Source organism: Camelina sativa, chromosome 16 (genome assembly GCF_000633955.1).
Source record: "Camelina sativa cultivar DH55 chromosome 16, Cs, whole genome shotgun sequence".
Taxonomy (NCBI): domain Eukaryota; kingdom Viridiplantae; phylum Streptophyta; class Magnoliopsida; order Brassicales; family Brassicaceae; genus Camelina; species Camelina sativa.
The window spans coordinates 7977470-7996785 of record NC_025700.1 but is presented as its reverse complement, the minus strand read 5'-3'; the positions used below and the strand labels follow the sequence as shown (position 1 = coordinate 7996785).

At 38.0% G+C, this 19316-nt stretch overlaps 1 protein-coding gene across 2 annotated transcripts; it reads left to right on the top strand.

Annotated features, from left to right (window-relative positions):
• LOC104750136 (putative cullin-like protein 2) lies at positions 5060 to 7087 on the top strand. 2 transcript variants are annotated; one of them, XM_010471887.1, is made up of 8 exons: positions 5060 to 5107; positions 5348 to 5496; positions 5584 to 5674; positions 5804 to 5989; positions 6084 to 6131; positions 6217 to 6438; positions 6550 to 6627; positions 6802 to 7087. In XM_010471887.1, the coding sequence occupies exons 2-8, from the start codon at positions 5369 to 5371 to the stop codon at positions 6835 to 6837; spliced, it is 789 nt and encodes a 262-aa protein (XP_010470189.1). In that variant the 5' UTR covers positions 5060 to 5107; positions 5348 to 5368; the 3' UTR covers positions 6838 to 7087. The 2 variants fall into 2 exon arrangements, with proteins under 2 accessions (XP_010470189.1, XP_010470191.1); XM_010471889.2 differs by having other exon boundaries at positions 6217 to 6420; positions 6802 to 7058.

The following is a 19316-nucleotide window of genomic DNA, read 5'->3' as shown; positions in this document are numbered from 1 at the left end:
AAGAGATTGGATCAGCTAAGTTGTGATGTTCATTGTTTAGGGATAGTTTGCTTGTGGCATGTTAAACACTCTATAGACTAGGAACCTCCACCGACATCAATTACTCCTATCCTTAGGACTTCTTTCTTTCTGAATTTTTTATTGCATCCTCAAACTGTTTCTGATCTTGCGTTTTGTTCATGCTTAGACTCAATTTTGTTTTTACTCTTGTTTACTTCTTGTCATACATTTTCGTTTCTAGTTCTGTAGTTCATTTTCGTTTTGCATTTTCATCATTCTAGGATTGTTAGATAAAAACACTCTCTTGAATTGGCTTGACTTGTAAAATCCTGATTGCATCTTCAGTGACTAGCAACATCCCATTTGGATTGACACCTTAAGTACTACAACACATAAGATTAATTGAACCTGCTAGGATAGACACACAAAAATCTTAGTATCAGGATGAATCATGTTTGTGGAGGCTAAAAAGAAACAAAATAAACTTAATTCTATTAATAATTTAGGTTTTTTTCCAAATTTGAGTATATATAAATTTGTGCTAGTTTTGGAACATTTGAAAACATATGCTAACTCTGGATGAAAAACTTAAAATAGTGCTATTTTTGTCAATTGCCCTTTGGGTTGTTTATTTATTTTGTTTACTTAAGTTTTATTTTCCCTACACAAAATAATATATATATATATAATGACCATAATTTCTTTTAATGAATTTGTAGGCATTGCAAGAGGCCTTTGATGGCAAAATAATGGGAGAAAAGGTGAGTGGGTGACTTGCAAGTTGCAACAATTTGCGATTATATCCTCAGAGAAGAAGAAAACTGTGGATCAGAAATTTTATGACTGATTGGATGGTTATAAGTTTCCAGCGATGATAGTTCAGACGATAGAACACTAAATAATGGCAAGTACTGTTGCATAAAATATATTACACTAGGTTTTACCCTGTAGTACACCACGGATCTATTTGTTGATATTATATTGTAATGGTTTAGAGGTGCTTGTAGTCAATGGTAAATTGAATATATATATATATATATATATATATATATATATATAATTATATGTATTGTTAACGGTTGTAGGTAGAGTTTTGTAGAAACTCTTGATTCGCAAGTTGAGAATACACATTTTACAATTTGTTAGTTATGATTTACGAATGAATGATAGGGCATATTTTTATTATGATTCTAAATTGATATTATTGGATTAATAGTGTACATTTAAAGCTAATAAGATATAACTAAATATGTAATCGTCTATTAAACGCAAAATTAGATATTCCTTAAGATGTATTCATCTTGAATTAGTTGTTATATTATAGGGATGTGATTAAGAGGGCGTGACTACATAATTTGGGTTATAAATTCTTTTTCTCAAACTTGACCCTAAAAATTCGGCATGTAAATTAGATATTTCCTAAGATACAATGGACACTAACTGGCATTAATTGGATGTAAATAAATACGCTCTGGATTAAAAACCGGCCCAAAATATTCGGCAATCTTAAGTAGGATCCGAATAATTGAATCGGTTATACTTATAGTTAAAAACCAGATCCAAAGTTGGCAAAAAGTGATGGCACCCTATTGTACTTCAAAAATGTATTCCAAGCTCTATATGTGGATATACATGTTTGGTTACAAATATCCTAAAACAATTTTTAATATATATCCGTTGATAAAAATTGAAATCACATCATATGCTGAAAAAAAATCTAAAATTTTATTAATTTTATGTATTAAATAGTAACTAAAATAATTAAATGTAAGATGAAATAAAAATGAAAGGGGAATTCTATTTTAATCTAACATATTGATTTAAATTAGATAGATAGATTTTAGGAAATTAATATTATCAAATAAGAAAATGATTGTGTTTGGTTGTAAAAATTGTAGAGAATTTAGTTGGGACTTATTTGGATACAAAGAGAGGATGACACAAAAATGTACTCCAAAAATGTTAAAATAGATATTCAGCTCAATTTGATTGACGGCCATGCCCAAAATTTGGAAAATTAGGAAGTGGTTACTATTTATTAGTTAAGTTATGGAAGAAATTAGCAGCCGCATATTTGGAGAATTAGAGACCAAACAAACCACAAAGAAATTGATAAACTATTTAGCTGTGTGAAGTAAGGAGGCACATGTATACTATATGTGCTAGGAGTTTTTTCATTATATATATATATATATATATATATATATATATATATATATTTTGATCATCTAATTTTATTGATAATAAATATAGAAGAATACTTGAAATACAAACTTAAGCCGGCAGAAAATAGAAATATATCTCTTCAGAATCTAAAGCTCAAACAAAAGAATCTAAACCGACGGATAAAAAAAAGTCCTTGGAAATATATGCGGGAGGAAAACATAAATTCTTCGGAAGCTAAGCTGAAAGCTAGAACCGTTTCCAATTATAAACCCCAAAATTAAAAGACAATAGCAACAAGACTTATCTTCATAGCAACGCTAGCTCAAATCAACAAATCAATTTTTTCTTTTGAACATCCTAAGAACGAGGTTTGTCATTGATGTCCTCGGCAAACCCAAAGATAACAATCACTTCCTCATATCAAAATGAAAGCCGATATCTCCAAACCAAAAAACAAAGACCTTCTTAACTGGTAAACGATGAACCTCAACCACTTCCGGATATGATAACAATAACGACAATTGTGCCACCAATTTACGCTCACACAGAAATCTTCAAAAAACTTTCAGATTTCTATCCAATCTGCAAAGCAAAGAAAAGCAGTGAAGCCTAACCTCATGAAATATATAACCCTTCTCGCGAACAAGGAGGTCTTTCATAATACAATGTATCGATACTTTGACACAATAAATATTAAAGATTTCTTATCAAGTGGCAGGTCCGGCTTTATTCATGTGTGCATTTGCACATGGTCCATACAGATTGTCTTTTTTTTTATATAGCTAAAATTATGGTCTAAATTGTTTTTTTTTAAAACATAGAAAATAAGGATCTATATTTTTTCCCCAGCTCAGGGTACTTAAGTATATTGAGCCGGCCCTATCAACCGGTGTGATAGTGATCTCAGATCATATCAAACGCAGAAGAATAGTTAGGTTTTTAAGAGATTGGGGATTTTTGATTTTCGAAAGCAGAAAAATAGATAAGTTTTGAAGAAATTGGGAATTTTGCATAATATAATAGTTAGATTTTAAAGAACTCATTTATATATAACTAGATTAGGATCAGCTCAATGTGCAGGTTTAAAATTTTTAAAATAAAATAAAATTTAACAAAGAATATAAACTAAATTAAATTTAGTATGTAAAAACTATTTATAAAAGTAAATAGGTACACCGAGATGTCCAATGTGATATTTGTTGTAAAATGTGTGATTTTGCGGTTGAGATTATTAATCACGTTTGATTTAATACCCTCGCTCATGTGAAATTTGGGATTTATCTCCGACTCCAGTCTCGTCAGAGGATCTTCCATATGACTCGGTGTACACGAATTTGGATTTTGGTTTCTAGAGAGATGTCTCTCAACAGAGTGATCCTCCATCAACTTTTTCAATTACTATGGATTTTATGGGCAATCTGGAAGACCATAAATAAAAAAGTTTTTCAAGGTTTAGAGATCGAGGCGAATGATATAATTGCTCATGCTTTGGGCACTCTCTTTTATGGTTGGACCATAAGTTAGCCTGAGAAGAGGCACTCTCTTTTACGGCAGTCATGTCGGCTCCATCTCCGTCTTCAGATGTCCAGATTTCTTCACCTCGTTGTCATATTGATGGTTCTTGGAAGCAACCAATGTGTGTTTAGGATTGGGCTTGTGCTGTTGCATTTGTGAGGAGCGAACCTTGTTGTTGGGGCCAAGTGTCTACAACGGAGCCGCTCCCCTTGCATTCGGAGTTAGAAACGTTGTTGTGGGCCATTGAGCGGATACGTGTAGCAGGGATCGCTTGTTAACATTTCGAGGCTGATTGTGCTGAGTTACTCACCATGGTGCATTCCCTGAATATTGGTCGTCCTTCTCAAACCTGCTCAATGACTTTAACTCACTTGAGTCCTTCCCACAATTTTCCATCTTTTTGATCCCGCGTGCATCAAATACGAAGGCGGATAAGCTTGTCCGTGTTTCGTGTTCTCTTATCTTTGAAGTTTCTTTTGTAAACCTATTCCCTCCGACTTGGGTAACTAACCGAGGAGTTTTATTTTAATTTATTGTTTGGTTGAATATTCACAATCATTTTTTAATCTTACATAAAAAGTAATCATTTTTCTTGTAAAATTAGCAACTTAAAGTTAAAATAGGTAAACAATCTTATAATTTCAAATTTTATGATATATATATATATATATATATATATATAATTTCCTTAATGATCTTTTCTAAATTTTAAAGCTGTTTAAATTTTTTATTTTCTTATAATTGCCTTTTAATATTTTTAAAACGGTTAAAAACAAAACTTTTGTTTTACATTTGGAAGTTTACAAAAGTTTTGTTATCTTTAAAAGATTTTAAATAATATTAGATTATATTTTATTTTTTTCTATTTTAATTTTATATAAAACCTTTTTATGGTAGGTTTAAAATTTTTGTTTTTTATAATTTTAATAAATATAGAATTAACATGCATCAACATCTGAAGAATACAATTGACAAGTGTCACGATCTTGTTAATGAGTACCTTTGACATCAATCTTTATATAATAAGATTTAATGATTATATACATGTATTTAAAACTCATTTCAGTATTTAATTTGATTTTATTTAATCATGTATTTATCCTCATATAATACTTTAAATAATAAATAATTTAATTTGCATATTCATAAGTATTAAAGTAGTAGATTTAATCATAAAATGAAATTAAATTGGGTTGGATTTTATGTTTCTTTGATTTGTTAGTGCATTTAGTTGTGTTTTCAAAATCTCAGAATGATTAATGCACCCATTGGTTCAAATATGGAAAACAGGAAACTTCTCATGCTTGTTTAGAAGAAACTTTACAACGTTATATATATATATATATATAAGATATCTTATATGCTTTTCATTTCGCATCACTAATCGGAGTAGGTGAAATCTAATTCATAATATTTCGAACTTCAGGTACGTGATATCTTGGACCTTAGTTAAGAAGATATTTTGAATAAGGTTCAACACCTTAATGACTTTCAAAGATTGTAACGTGCTCTCGAATCATTTTTTTTCAAAGTTGTGGTTTTTTTTTTCCCTCTAGGCGATTATTCTTACGTTATTACAATGGTTCTTTTGGTATTGTAATTATTTTATATGCCGATGCTAAAGTACTGATAATAGCATTTTCTCGTGTCTATTACTTTATTACAGAGTTTGATTCATTTTATAAGGATGTCCACGGAGATTTCATTTGAAGAAGGATGGCCTTTCGTGCAGAACATTGTTACCAAGCTGATAAGAAATATAGAAGGAGAGCTTGAACCACCAATTAATTCTGCTGAATATATGGAAGTTTACACGTACGTAATGTTAGTGGTCTTATATGTAATGTTTGTTGTTAAAACTTTTGGACGTGTATACTTACCAAAATGATTACTTCAATACAGGACTATCGTATCTATGTGCAGACGGAATCGAATTTCACAACAGTGTTATGAGGAGTATCGTGAAGTAATTGAAGATTATACTATACAAACGGTGAGTAGCGGATTTTTATGTCTTGACTTGACTCTTGGATATATTGTCCGAAGAAGAAATGTTTTTATTTAATTTTATTTTATAAACTTAATCCAGCAGTTTAATATTTATTTTATGTGTGGTTTTTAGGTGTTGCCGTCTTTAAGGGAGAAGCATGATGAAGATATGTTAAAAGAGCTTGTTAAGAGGTGGAAAATCCATAAAGTTCTGGTTAGATATTTAGCCAGATTCTTTTCTTATCTTGAACGTTACTTCGTTCCTCTCGGACGCATTCCAACACTCAGAGAAGTTGGTTTGACATGTTTCCGTGACCTGGTTTGTCATGCATATTCCTATATAGCTTCCAACAATTCACTGCCTCAAAAGTACGTATTTTGTAATGGTCCATGGAATTAATTATGCACTTCAGGTTTATCGTGAGATGCAGTCCACGGCCACAGAAGTTGTACTAGCACTTGTAAGTATTGGTACTACGTATTGAAAAAGCTCCCGTCAAACCTGATTCTTGATTTTTTATATCTAACGAAATTTGTAATTGCCAGATTCATAAAGAACGTAAGGGCGAACAGATTGATAGAGAACTAGTGGAAAACGTATTAGAAGTCTATGCGGAGATTGGGATGGGAACTATGGAAAAATATGAAGAGGATTTTGAAAGATTCATGCTTCAAGATACTGTATCTTACTACACTCGCAAGGCATCAATGTGGATGAAGGAGTGTTCTAGCTCTGATTATTTGCTAAAGGCATGTCGCCGACTATATGTAATTCTATTCTATTTCAGGAAAATAAATAAATAAATAAATAAATAAATATATATATATATATATATATATATATATATATATATTAATGTCCATAATTCTATATTGCAGTGTGACGAGTGTCTAAAAATGGAGAAGGAGAGAGTCAATTACTACCTTTATTCAAGCACTGAGCCCAAACTAGTTGAGGTTTGTTACTTATGGTATTATTTATTCATTAATATGGAATTAATCATATTTTGACAAGGTAGATTTTTTTATTGGGTCGTTTGTTTATATTGCTCACTTGTGTCTTAGTTTCTACATAAAATTTATTTAGATATTTGGAATGACCATATGTAATTTCTTTTAATGCATTTGTAGGCATTGCAAGAAGCCTTTAAGATCTTTTATGTCTAACAAAAAGGTGGTAACAGTTTGCGATAATATCGTGAGGGAAGAAGCAATCAATGTTAATGAAACTCAGTGTTTTTGCAATCAATGTGGATATGTTCGCATGCATCAACATATAATAATAAATCATCTCTATAATTAAGTCAACAACCGATATTCAACACTAATGTTTTTATCCATAAAATTTTTAAAAAGATATATTATGTATAAAATGTCATCAGATGGTCACTAAGGTTCTTAAATCAATTTTGTTACAACATGGTATTAGTTGAGTTATTGTTTTACCAAGAAAACAATATTACAACAGTCTGACAGTATATGTTGTATATAACTAGCAGAATAAGTCCGTCATTTTTTATTATGTAAAGTTGTGACACTCCGATTTCAGAAATTTGCACAAAAGTTAAAAAAAAATTGATTTGGCCACTTTTGTCACAAAAGTGCACTTATCTTGTGTGAGTGAGGACAAACATAGGAAAATATCATGTGGTGATTTGTAAGAATGGTAACAAGTCTTTAAAATATTTCGAACGTAGCAAACCGACCGTCTGATATGGATAGGCTCAAAAGCCTAGTGAGAGAACGTGAGGCCTATTAAAAAGATGGGCCCATGGACTGGGATTGGACATGGGCCCTATACTAGGTGGCGGTCGGGGCGTTACAAGTGGTATCAGAGCCGAACCCCAGATGAGTATGTAGTCGAATAGGCTCATACCATCGAGTGTGACTGTCTTGGTGCGTAAAGAGGACGTTGCGATCTGTTAGTGGGGGTGAATTGTGACACCCCGGTTTTAGAGATTTGCAGAGAGATTTTAAAAAAATTATTTGGTCATCTATGTTACCAAAGTACACTTATCTTTTCTGTCAAGTATCCTAAGAGAATTTCAGAGTCAAAGGTGCTTGAGCTGGAGTAGTCTCAGAACGAGGTTTATCATTGATATCCTCGGCCAACACAAAGATACCAATCACTTCCTCATATCAAGATGAAAGCCGACCTCTCCAAATCAAAAACCAGTAACCGACAGACTAGATGAAACCTCAACCACTTCCGGATATGAAAACAATAAGGACAGTTGTGCCACCAATTTAAGCTCACATAAAAATACTCAAAATACTTTCAGATCTTTATCCGATCTGCAAAGCAAAGAAAATCAGTGAAGCCTAACTACACGAAATAACCCTTCTCGCGAACAAAGAGCTCTTTCATATTACAGTGTATCGATACTTTGAGAATATTAAAGATTTCTTATCAAGTGGCAGGTCCGGCTTTATTCATGTGTGGATTTTCACATAGTCCATACAGATTGTCTTTTTTTTTTTTTTTATATAGATAAAATTATGGTCCAAATTGTTTTTTTTAAACATAGAAAATAAGGATCTATATTTCTTTCCCAGCTCAGGGTACTTAAGTATATTGAGCCGGCCCTATCAACCGGTGTGATAGTGATATCGGATCATATCAAACGCAGAAGAATAGTTAGGTTTTGAAGAAGAGATTGGGGATTTTTGATATTCGAAAGCAGAAAAAATGTTAAGTATTGAAGAAATTGGGAACTTTGTATAATATAATAGTTAGATTTTAAATAGCTCATTTATATATACAAGATTAGGACCCGCCCAATGTGCGGATTTAATGTTTTTCAAATAAAAAATGAAATTTAAGAAAGAATATAAACTAAATATTTTTTAGTAAGTAAAAACTATCTATAAAAGTAAATAGATACATCGAGATCTCCAATGTGATATATGGTGTAAAAAGTGCGATTATGCCGTTGAGATTATTAATCACGTTTTTTTTAATACCCTCGCTCATGTGAAATTTGGGATTTATCTCTGACTCCAGTCTCGTCAGAGGGTTTTTAATATGACTCGGTGTCCTCGAATTTGGATTTTGTTTTCTAGAGGGATGCCTCTTGTAACATCCGCAAACGGGAATCCCGATATAGGGGATGCATCGGTCGATGAAGGTTGGTTATCGCGGACGAGTTTATAAGGAGGGTTTGTCGTTTAGTGGTGAGTTTTGGCCGCTTTTGAGAATAGAAAAGGGAGAAGCTTGTGGCTTGGGATCGAGTTTGATGGTTGTAGGAACGAAGATCCGAGAAGAAGCTTCGGGTAAAACGATGCTCAACATGTGTGTCGGTCGATGCAATGCGTTGACGGCGCTGATTGACCTAGGAGCATCGATCGATGCCATGTGGAGGCGTCAGTCGATGCAATTAGGGATTTCGCGTAATGTTGAGCATACGTCGGTTGATGCAGTGTGAGTGTCGGTCGATGCAAGTGAACCTTGTGTTGGTCGATTCAAGCTTGTGGCGGTTGATGCAACCCTAGTTGGTGTCGGTCGATGCATGATGTGTGTGGAATTTTACTTCAATCTTTTACCTCAAAAGACCACACAAAATACTGCAAGTGCACAGTTGATCGGTAATAGTATTTAAGGATCGATCCCACAGAGACGAATAAATCACGTTAAGAGTTTGATTAGCGAGGACTATGGCTAAGACAATAATAAAATAGGGGTTTTTGGTTTCGTTTGTCACTAAAGAAAAGGTAAATAATAATGGACGGAATGTTAGGCTGTATGGAATTCTCAGGGTATCAAGCACCGGTCTAAGCCTAAAGGGATTAAGTATGGAAGTTCAATGGTTAAACGTTCATGGTCTACGAAACACTAAGGAACAAGAGATAAGCTGGTAGCTAATCACCTATCTAAAGTCTATATACTCCGTTACTCAAATTTCGCAGGCAACGACGCATATATCCTAGCAATTAAAGCAAGTTTGATTTTAATCCATAAAGTTCTATAACTCAACTGACGCAGGTTATAACAGGATACTTGTCTAGGCTATTGCAAGCGAGTTTACAACACTTGTGATGCGTAAAATGCCTATGGTCAATCACTAGTTATCTAATCAAGCAATATGCATTAAGAACAAACCTAGGACAAAGAACTAAGATGAACTAAACCAGATCTAAACACCCTTACAACTGAAATCTAGAGAAGATTTTGATTTAATGAAATCAAAATAGGACACTCTTAAGAACAAAGACTGTACATACGCACGTTGACCATGAGTAAACTCGGTCATCAACCCAGTAAGAGTCATCTTTCTGCTTGATCTTTAATAGGACACTTTTGTTCTTCACGTCGGGTTATAACACGTCTCGGTATATCGAGCATATCTTCCGCATGAATGAATGGATTAATTTGATTACACTGCGAGGAGAAAGATGTCTCTTTGCGCTTTCCATAGACACCAAAAACGTCAAAATGTGAGTTCTGGAAGGTCTTCAAAAGTGTCCCATACTGTAAAGCTTTGAATCTGCCCTGAAACGTATTTTCCTTGTCTTTTGGTCCTTTTTGCTATAAAACCTGTAAAACCTTCTTGAAACCTGAAATATTTGATAATAGACCTTTTATACCTGAAATCTCATCAAACTAGTCCTAAATGCATGAAAACTATAGCTAAAATGAGTAAAATAGTGATGTTATCAACTCCCCCAGACTTAGACTTTGCTTGTGCTCAAGCAAATAATCATAATAAATCATGGAAAAGAGTTTTGAAAATAATGGGAATTCACTTTGGGGATACCGTCTTTGCACTCTTCTTCGCCTTGACATTAGGAACTTCCATTTGTAATCGTCTATGAGAATCATCAACGCTCCTTGATCCCGCAATTCTTTAGAGTCTCCAGAATCTTCATTGTCATCTCTTTACATAAATTAAAGCAATAAAAAAAAGTGAAATCTTACCAAGGGCAAATCGATCAAAAGTTGTCGACTCTCTTCAAGCCAAGACTTTCTTTGTATGATTCCTTTCCTCTCCCTTTTCTCACTTCTTCTTCTTTTTAAATCAAAGGTATAGGCGAATATTGGGGTCATCGGTAATTTACCTACCCCTCGCTTCCAAGCTTTTTGTTATTATTTGACTCAAGACTAGAATAATGAGGTCACATGTAATTTACCTACCCCTCTAAACTGATCAAAATCATCTCATCTTTTAATCTCTCTCTTCTTCTTTTTTTTTATTTTTTATTTTAAAGTATTGAAGGGAAGAGAGAGGGAAACATACTTTTGAAGAAGTGCAATGTCTTGTGGGGCTTGAATGTAGAGATCTAGTCCAATGTATACCAATTCCCTCGGCTTGATAATTAAGTCCGGTTTAGGTCCTATAAAAGTTAGAGACTAAATATCCATCGATAGGGACATGGGGGATTGTTGAGTCGGCTCACAGTCTTTCCAAACTTTGGTTCTGTTGACAGGCATAATCAAGATTCTGTTAATCCAAATCAAATACACCGTTAGAATAAGATCATAATCCCCTACTACTTTTGACTCAATAAAAAAAATGTGGCTCGATAAAAACGTCAAAATTATTGATGTAAAAAGTGGAAAAATGTCTCAAGTCAACAAAATAGAAAGTAGAATTAGTAAAGGATGGAACATCCTTCCCCCCAGTCTTAAATCACACCGTCCTCGGTGGAAAAAAGAAAGAGTGGAGGATTAAAAATCATAAGGAAAAGTGCAGGGTTTAAGAACAATGTCACCTTGATGGAATGATGTTGTGTTGACTCTAGACTTTTAATGGTTGCCCAGAAATTGTGGTGACTAACCGTTTGTACTTCCTTTGGTTGCTTGACATCAAGTATGAACTTGGCTAAGTTCATTCGAATTGTGTTTGACATATCTCTAAATGCATCCTCCTTGAAACAAAAAACAAAAACCATCAATAATAATGAGAAAATAAAAATAACAAAAACATACCTAAGTAAAAGAAATGGTGATGGTAGGTGGTGAGGATGGTGGTGGTTCGGATTTGTCTCGCGGTACATGGATGAATGGTCGCGGACAGCAGCAAATGGTGGGTGTGGTATGCGGTACGCTGGACATGGCCATTGGCTATGGCTGGTGGGGACTCTCGGCATCGATCACTCAAGGATGGTGATTGATCCGTTGCCTTCGGCATTCTTCGGTCACATTGAACATGGCCGGTCAGTAGGTGGTACTTGCCACTAGTCATAGTGTGTTGCCAATCCATGAAGACTTCTTCTTCCTTCTTTTTGGCTTTTCTATTTTCTATTTTTTTGTGTTTTTTTTTAATTGAAATCCTGAAACTAAAATGCAAAAATATTAAAAATAAAAGAAAATAAATCCTAAAAATAAAAACTTACTAGACATGGGTTGCCTTCCAATAAGCGCGCTTGTTTAACGTCGTTGGCTCGACGTGGTGCCTAGTTAGGTTGAGGAGCATCGATTAGACATATTGATGCACTTTCTTCCTTGCCAATTTCTGCTAGATAGGGCTTTAGACGCTGTCCGTTTACGGTAAACGGTTCTCCTCTGTCATTGAGAAGAACGACGGCTCCGTATGGTTTAACTTCCTTTATTTTAAACGGTCCAGACCACCGAGAACGTAACTTTCCTGGAAAAAAGTTTAAGTCGAGAATTGAAAAGTAAAACCTGATCATTTGGGGCGAATGATTTGGGTATGATCTTCCTGTCGTGGTATGCTTTAGTCCTCTCCTTGTAAATCCTTGCATTTTCATAGGCGTTGTGGCGTATCTCATCCAACTCGTTTAATTGAATCAAACGTCTTCCGGCTGCGATTTTTATGTCATAGTTTAACTCCTTTACTACCAATGCTGCCTTGTACTCCAGTTCTACAGATAGGTGGCAAGATTTTCCATAGACAATATGAGAAGGTGTGGTACCTAACGGGTCTTGAAAGTGGTTTCGTATGCCCATAGAGCGTCATCCAGTTTGGTGGACCAATCTTTCCTTGATTTTGATGTAGTCTTCTGTAAATTAGACTTGATCTCTCTGTTTGAAATTTTGACTTGGCCGCTTGTTTGTGGATGATAAGGAGATGCGACTTTGTGGAGAACTCCATTATTCCTGAAAAGGTTAGCAAGGTTTTGATTTATGAAATGCTTACCTCCGTCACTTATCACCACTCTTGGTACTCCGAATCTCGGGAATATAATGGTTTTGAACATCTTGACCACCACGTTAGAGTCATTTGTGGCACTTGCTATAGCTTCCACCCATTTAGAAACATAATCAACAGCAACTAGAATGTATTTTGGGGCATCTCATTCCTCTTACTTATATTTCCCATTCTCTGGCAAGCGTCACATCTTTTAATGAAACTTTGAGTCTTGAAACATGGTTGGCCACCAGAAACCTGCTTGCAAAATCTTAGAAACAGTTTTCATGGCATCCAAATATAACTCCTTCGACTTCTTCTTCGGAGATGCATCATCGAAATAAACCATCGGAACACTTCTTGTAGAGATAGGGTTCATCCTAGTAGTATCTCTTTACTTCTCGTAAAAACTTCTTTTTTCTATCACCATAGAACTGTGGTGGCTCAACGTCGGCTGCTAAATAATTGGCATAATATTTGAACCAAAGTGTATCATAAGCTTGTGGACGTAGTGCTTGCGGCGGTGCTGGCCTGTTAGCCATGGGGACAGCTTCAATGACGTAGACATTTTCTTCGGGTAAACTATCATTTAGAAGCATGGGTTCCTCCACTCTCATTCGCGAAAGGTGGTCGGCGACTCCATTTTCTGCTCCTTTTCTATCTCTCACTTCAATATCAAACTCTTGTAGCAAGAGAATCCACCTTATAAGACGCGTCTTGGCGTCTTTCTTAGACAACCCGTCCCGTGGACCACACTAGCCTCACTGCTAGCCGTCCCAACGGAATCCAAGCTGGCCCTGCAGGGCATCGATCCTAACCCATCACTGTGGATATCCCAATCCACCAGTAGGTTATTGGTGCGCCAGGCGTTCCTCCTCACCCTTTATCAACCTTCCCACAGGACAAGTTGCCACCAATTGAGCACTGAAACGACCTGAACCATTTTTTAAAAATAATAAATAATAATAAAATAGTAATAATAATAAATAAATTACAACTAGTGGTCCTATATCCACTAGCCACCTAACCAGAATCACAAACAACATCAGAATAACTGATACCAATATCCAATAATACTCAATAATAGAATAACCAATATCCAAACATAACCATTCCAATGTCAAACAACAGGAAACAAGGAACCGACAACCTAGCAAGTTCTAAAGACCCAACTCTAGCAACCTAACCTAACAATGCCAGATAATAACCAATCGAGTCCCTTGAACATCCTCCTCTTCATTGCCTTGATTCCACAATCACACTTTGCCTTTACCTGCACAACAAACACAAATTGAGATGCATGAGTATTTGATAAACACTCATTGAGGCAATCCTCCCATCTACTAGGCTATACACACAAGCAACAATGATTCCAAAGTTCCAAACAAACAACAAACATCATCTCGTTGGAAGGGAGGTGTCGACCGACACCAGCCAAGTGTCGACCGACACTGGCCTTGGTGTCGACCGACACTACCCCACAGTGTCGATCGATGCATGATTTCTTGGTGTCGATCGACACTCCCTCTGCAACCGCGATTTGCTTGAAGCCGAGAGTCGAATCTCGCTCCCAACCTCCTCCAAATCACCCAATACTCAAAACCCAAGCCGGAAACATCCTTAGAAACCTGTAGCAACCAATTCCCAGCAAAAAAACACACAAAACAACAACAAACAAGCAAGAACAAGGAAATCAAAGGCTTTGATTAGTCATGGTCATGCACTCACTTCTATGCAGGAAGATTTTGACCAATAATGAACGAATCCACACTCCCAGCAAGCTTCCCACACGTTCCTAGCCTTGAATCCTCACTCCCACAACAAGATCTCACCCACAAAGCCTTAAAATCTCACAATCTCTCTCTATAGAACCTCAAGAACAGTTTTCTCTCTTTGTTTTCTCTCAAAGCGGCGTAAACAACAAAAAAAACACGACCTAGGTCGATTTTCCTCCTTTAATACTCGGTTTAATGGTCCATAAACCAAATCGAACCAAATCGATCAAAAACTCAATCTGGTCGATCGACACCTATCCCTAAAACGCAGAATTTTGGTTCGCAGATGTTACAATTCTCCCCCACCAACATAGATTTGTGCTCGAATCTCGAACAACCATCAGCCAAGGACTCCCGTGCAACCATCTCCACGGCCCGCACTCCTCTGACCGATCTACCGAAGGTCACCTCAAGGCGATAGACTCACGTTCCAAGCATTATTTGCTCTCGACTTTTGGACTTTTCTTTTCTCATAGGCCTAAACCTTGAGTTTTATTGGCTCCTCATCAGACCGAAGCCTGTATGCCATAATATTGGCTCCTCATCGGGCCTAAGCCCGCATGCCATAATATATAAGGATTTCCAATACTCGTCTCTCGGGTTGCCACCCTACAGCGCGCCCCTGGATCGTCATTCTAAGTCGATATACCAGTTGTGCTCTCAAGCCAAAAAGTCTTAGAATATGACAGTACTAGGAGAACCTAAGTCCCCCAAGAGTTGCGAGCAAATAATTCTGAACATGTCTGAGTCCTATCCCTATCCAGGTTTCCTTCCTTTGGCTCGCGTAAGACAACACAATTTCCTACCAACCACATATCCCCTCAGTGGAATACCTCATGACAACACAAGGATCATCTCACTGCCCCACGAGCCGCTAGGCCAAACAAATGTCCTAAACAGGACTGCCACAAAGGCAAAACAAATGTCCTAAAAAAGACCGCCACAAAGGCCAAACAAATGTCCTAAACAGGACCGCCACAAAGGCCAAACAAATGTCCTAAACAGGACCACCACCAAGGGCACTCGTCCCGAAGGACTGTCACAAAGACCATCTGTCCCGAAGGACCGTCACAAAGACCTGCTGTCCCAAAGGACCGTCACAAGACCCTCTGTCCCGAAGGACCGTCACAAAGACCATCTGTCCCAAAGGACCGTCACAAAGACCATCTGTCCCGAAGGACCGTCACAAAGACAATCTGTCCCGAAGGACTATCACAAAGACCATCTTTCCCGAAGGACCGCCTAAACAGGCACTATGGCTAAACAGTCCGCCATAAAGGCCACACAATTGGCTAAACAGCCCACCACAAAGGCTACACAATTGGGTAAACAGCTCGCCACAAACGCCACATAATGGCTAAACAGCCCGCCACAAAGGCCACACAATAGCTAAACAGCCTGCCATAAAGGCCACACAAGCCTCTCCAAGCCTCTCCGCCACTAAAATGGACAAATTCTAACTCCCATAAAACTTTCCATTTTTAGAACATCCCACTTTTGGAATATTTCCTCTTTTAGAAACTTCTATTTTAGGAAACCTTCCCTCAACACTCTCAAAGTCCCAACGGACTCTCATTAAAGGAATCTTCTTCTTTTTGAAGTTCCTTGATCCTCCTCCCGAGAACTCTCACTGATCTCGCCTCCAAAGTCATGTTAGGCTGAATATCGTCAAGAATCATAGCCAACAACTGATCATCCTCACGGAGACACTTCCGCAACATAGACACATGGAAAACCTTATGGAATGCTCGCATAACCTCAGGTAACTCCAGTCTATATGCCACTGTTCGGACTCAACTTAGTCTCAGTCAATGACCTGTTCGAACTCCGCAACATGGCCATCTTGAGGTACACTCTATCTCCTACCTGAAACTCAAGATCTCTCCTCCTCCTATCGGCATAACTCCTCTGCCGATCCTGAGCTTCCTTCATGTTCAGCTTGAGAACCCGAATCTTCTTCGAGTTCTCCTGAACAAAATCTGCCACGTACATGCTCTTCTCCCCCACCTGAGTCCAGCATAACGGTGTACGACACGGCCTCCCATACAAAGCCTCATAAGGAGCCATGCCAATACTCGCCTGGTAACTGTTGTTGTAAGCAAACTCTACCAAGCTAAAGTGATCTGCCCAATGGCTACCCCAATCTAACACACACATCCTTAGCAAATCCTCCAACGTCTAGATCGTCCTCTCTGACTTTCCATCTGTCTGGGGATGATAAGTTGTACTCATATTCACCTTAGTGCCCATTTCTGCCTGAATGCCCTCCAGAACACCGAAGTGAACTTGGAATTCCTATCAGACACAATGCTTGCTGACACCCCATGCAAACTGACTATCTCCTTCATATATTTCTTAACCAAGACCACTGCTCCATCTGTCTTCTTAATGGCCAAAAAATGTGCCGACTTAGTCAACCGGTCCACAATGACCCATATAGCATCAAACGTCCTGGACACTGGCAAACCTACCACGAAGTCCATAGTAATCATATCCCACTTCTACTCCGGAATGGGAAGACTCTTTAGCAAACCACTTGGTACCTGATGCTCAGCCTTCACTAGCTGACACACATCGCACCTCGCAACCCAACTAGCCACGTCCTTCTTCATCCCGGCCCAGTGATAGTACCTCTTGAGATCAGGGTACATCTTAGCCGCTCCAGGATGAATAGAGAACATGCTCGCATAAGCCTCTCTCAGGATTTCCTGCCTCAACTCCTCATCCTTAGGCACACAAATCCGCCAATGCACAAAAACAGTACCATTAGCCGAAACCTGATACTCTGAATCCACATCCTTTGAGGCATTAACCAGCCCCTAATTCTTCTTATGAGCCAACCGCACTCTGCTCAACAGATCTACTCTATCAGCTGCCACCAAACCCAATGGCTCTTGTGACACAACACACAGACTTAACGCACCGACCTCTCCTACCAGAGACTTTATATCCTGCTCCTGATCTGAAGCCGCCTGCTTCCGACTCAAAGCATCAGCAACCAAGTTAGCCTTACCACGGTGATAGGCTATCTCCAAATCATAATACGCCACCAGCTCCATCCATCGCCTCTGCCTCAAATTCAGCTCGGGCTGAAGTGAATATATACTTCAAACTCTTATGATCTGTAAACACATGTACCTTTGCACTATAAGGATAAGATCTCCAAATCTTCAGGGCAAAAACTACAGCACCCATCTCCAAGTCATGAGTAGGATAGTTGTCCTCATGCTTCCGCAACTGCCGTGAAGCATAGGCATTCACCTTCCCATGCTGCATCAACACACACCCCAAACCAACTCAAGATGCATCTGCATAAACCACATAGGGTTCTCCCTGCTCAGGCAAAGCCAAAACTGGCATAGTAGTCAACATCGCTTTTAGGCTTGCAAAGCCCTCCTTGCACTCCTGTGACCACACGAAAGGAACATCATTCCCTGTCAACTTAGTCATATGACGTGCTATGCTTGCAAAGCCCTGCACAAACCTCCTGTAATAGCCTGCCAACCCAAGGAAACTCCTGATCTTTGTGGCATTCTTCGGTCTAGGCCAATCTCTAATAGCCTGAATCTTCTCCGGATCTACAGAAACCCCATCTACAAACACAATATGACCTAGAAAATCCATCTCCTGCTGCCAGAAACTACACTTGCGCAACTTGGCAAACAACTTCTGCTCCTGAAACTTCTCTAGAACTACCCTCAAATGCACTACATGTTCCTCAGGACACTTAGAATAAACAAGAATTTCGTCAATGAAATTGATGACAGGCTATTAGAGTTGTTCATCAACCTCATAAACGTTGTGGGCGCATTTATCAACCCAAACGGCATCGCCACGAACTCTTAAACCCATACCTCGTCCTTCTACTTGACGCACCAAATCGACGCTCCCCACGGTGAAGTGATAGGACGTAAGAATCCCCNAGTAGGATAGTTGTCCTCATGCTTCCGCAACTGCCGTGAAGCATAGGCATTCACCTTCCCATGCTGCATCAACACACACCCCAAACCAACTCAAGATGCATCTGCATAAACCACATAGGGTTCTCCCTGCTCAGGCAAAGCCAAAACTGGCATAGTAGTCAACATCGCTTTTAGGCTTGCAAAGCCCTCCTTGCACTCCTGTGACCACACGAAAGGAACATCATTCCCTGTCAACTTAGTCATATGACGTGCTATGCTTGCAAAGCCCTGCACAAACCTCCTGTAATAGCCTGCCAACCCAAGGAAACTCCTGATCTTTGTGGCATTCTTCGGTCTAGGCCAATCTCTAATAGCCTGAATCTTCTCCGGATCTACAGAAACCCCATCTACAAACACAATATGACCTAGAAAATCCATCTCCTGCTGCCAGAAACTACACTTGCGCAACTTGGCAAACAACTTCTGCTCCTGAAACTTCTCTAGAACTACCCTCAAATGCACTACATGTTCCTCAGGACACTTAGAATAAACAAGAATTTCGTCAATGAAATTGATGACAGGCTATTAGAGTTGTTCATCAACCTCATAAACGTTGTGGGCGCATTTATCAACCCAAACGGCATCGCCACGAACTCTTAAACCCATACCTCGTCCTTCTACTTGACGCACCAAATCGACGCTCCCCACGGTGAAGTGATAGGACGTAAGAATCCCCTTTTTTCTTCCTCAGCTCTACTAGACTAATAATCAAGTATGCTGACATCAATTCACCACCACCCGGATATCAACACCTCTTGTCCATCCAAGAACCTCTAGTAACTTGTCTCTTAAGGAAACTTCCACAAGATAGCTTATTACAA

Bases quoted from the DNA above. Each gene is read 5' to 3' on its own strand.
- LOC104750136 (XM_010471887.1), top strand. From the start codon at position 5,369: ATGTCCACGGAGATTTCATTTGAAGAAGGATGGCCTTTCGTGCAGAAC. The intron at 5,497-5,583 runs GTACGTAATGTT...ACTTCAATACAG, and splicing joins GAATATATGGAAGTTTACAC to GACTATCGTATCTATGTGCA. The intron at 6,439-6,549 runs GTAATTCTATTC...TCTATATTGCAG, and splicing joins AGGCATGTCGCCGACTATAT to TGTGACGAGTGTCTAAAAAT.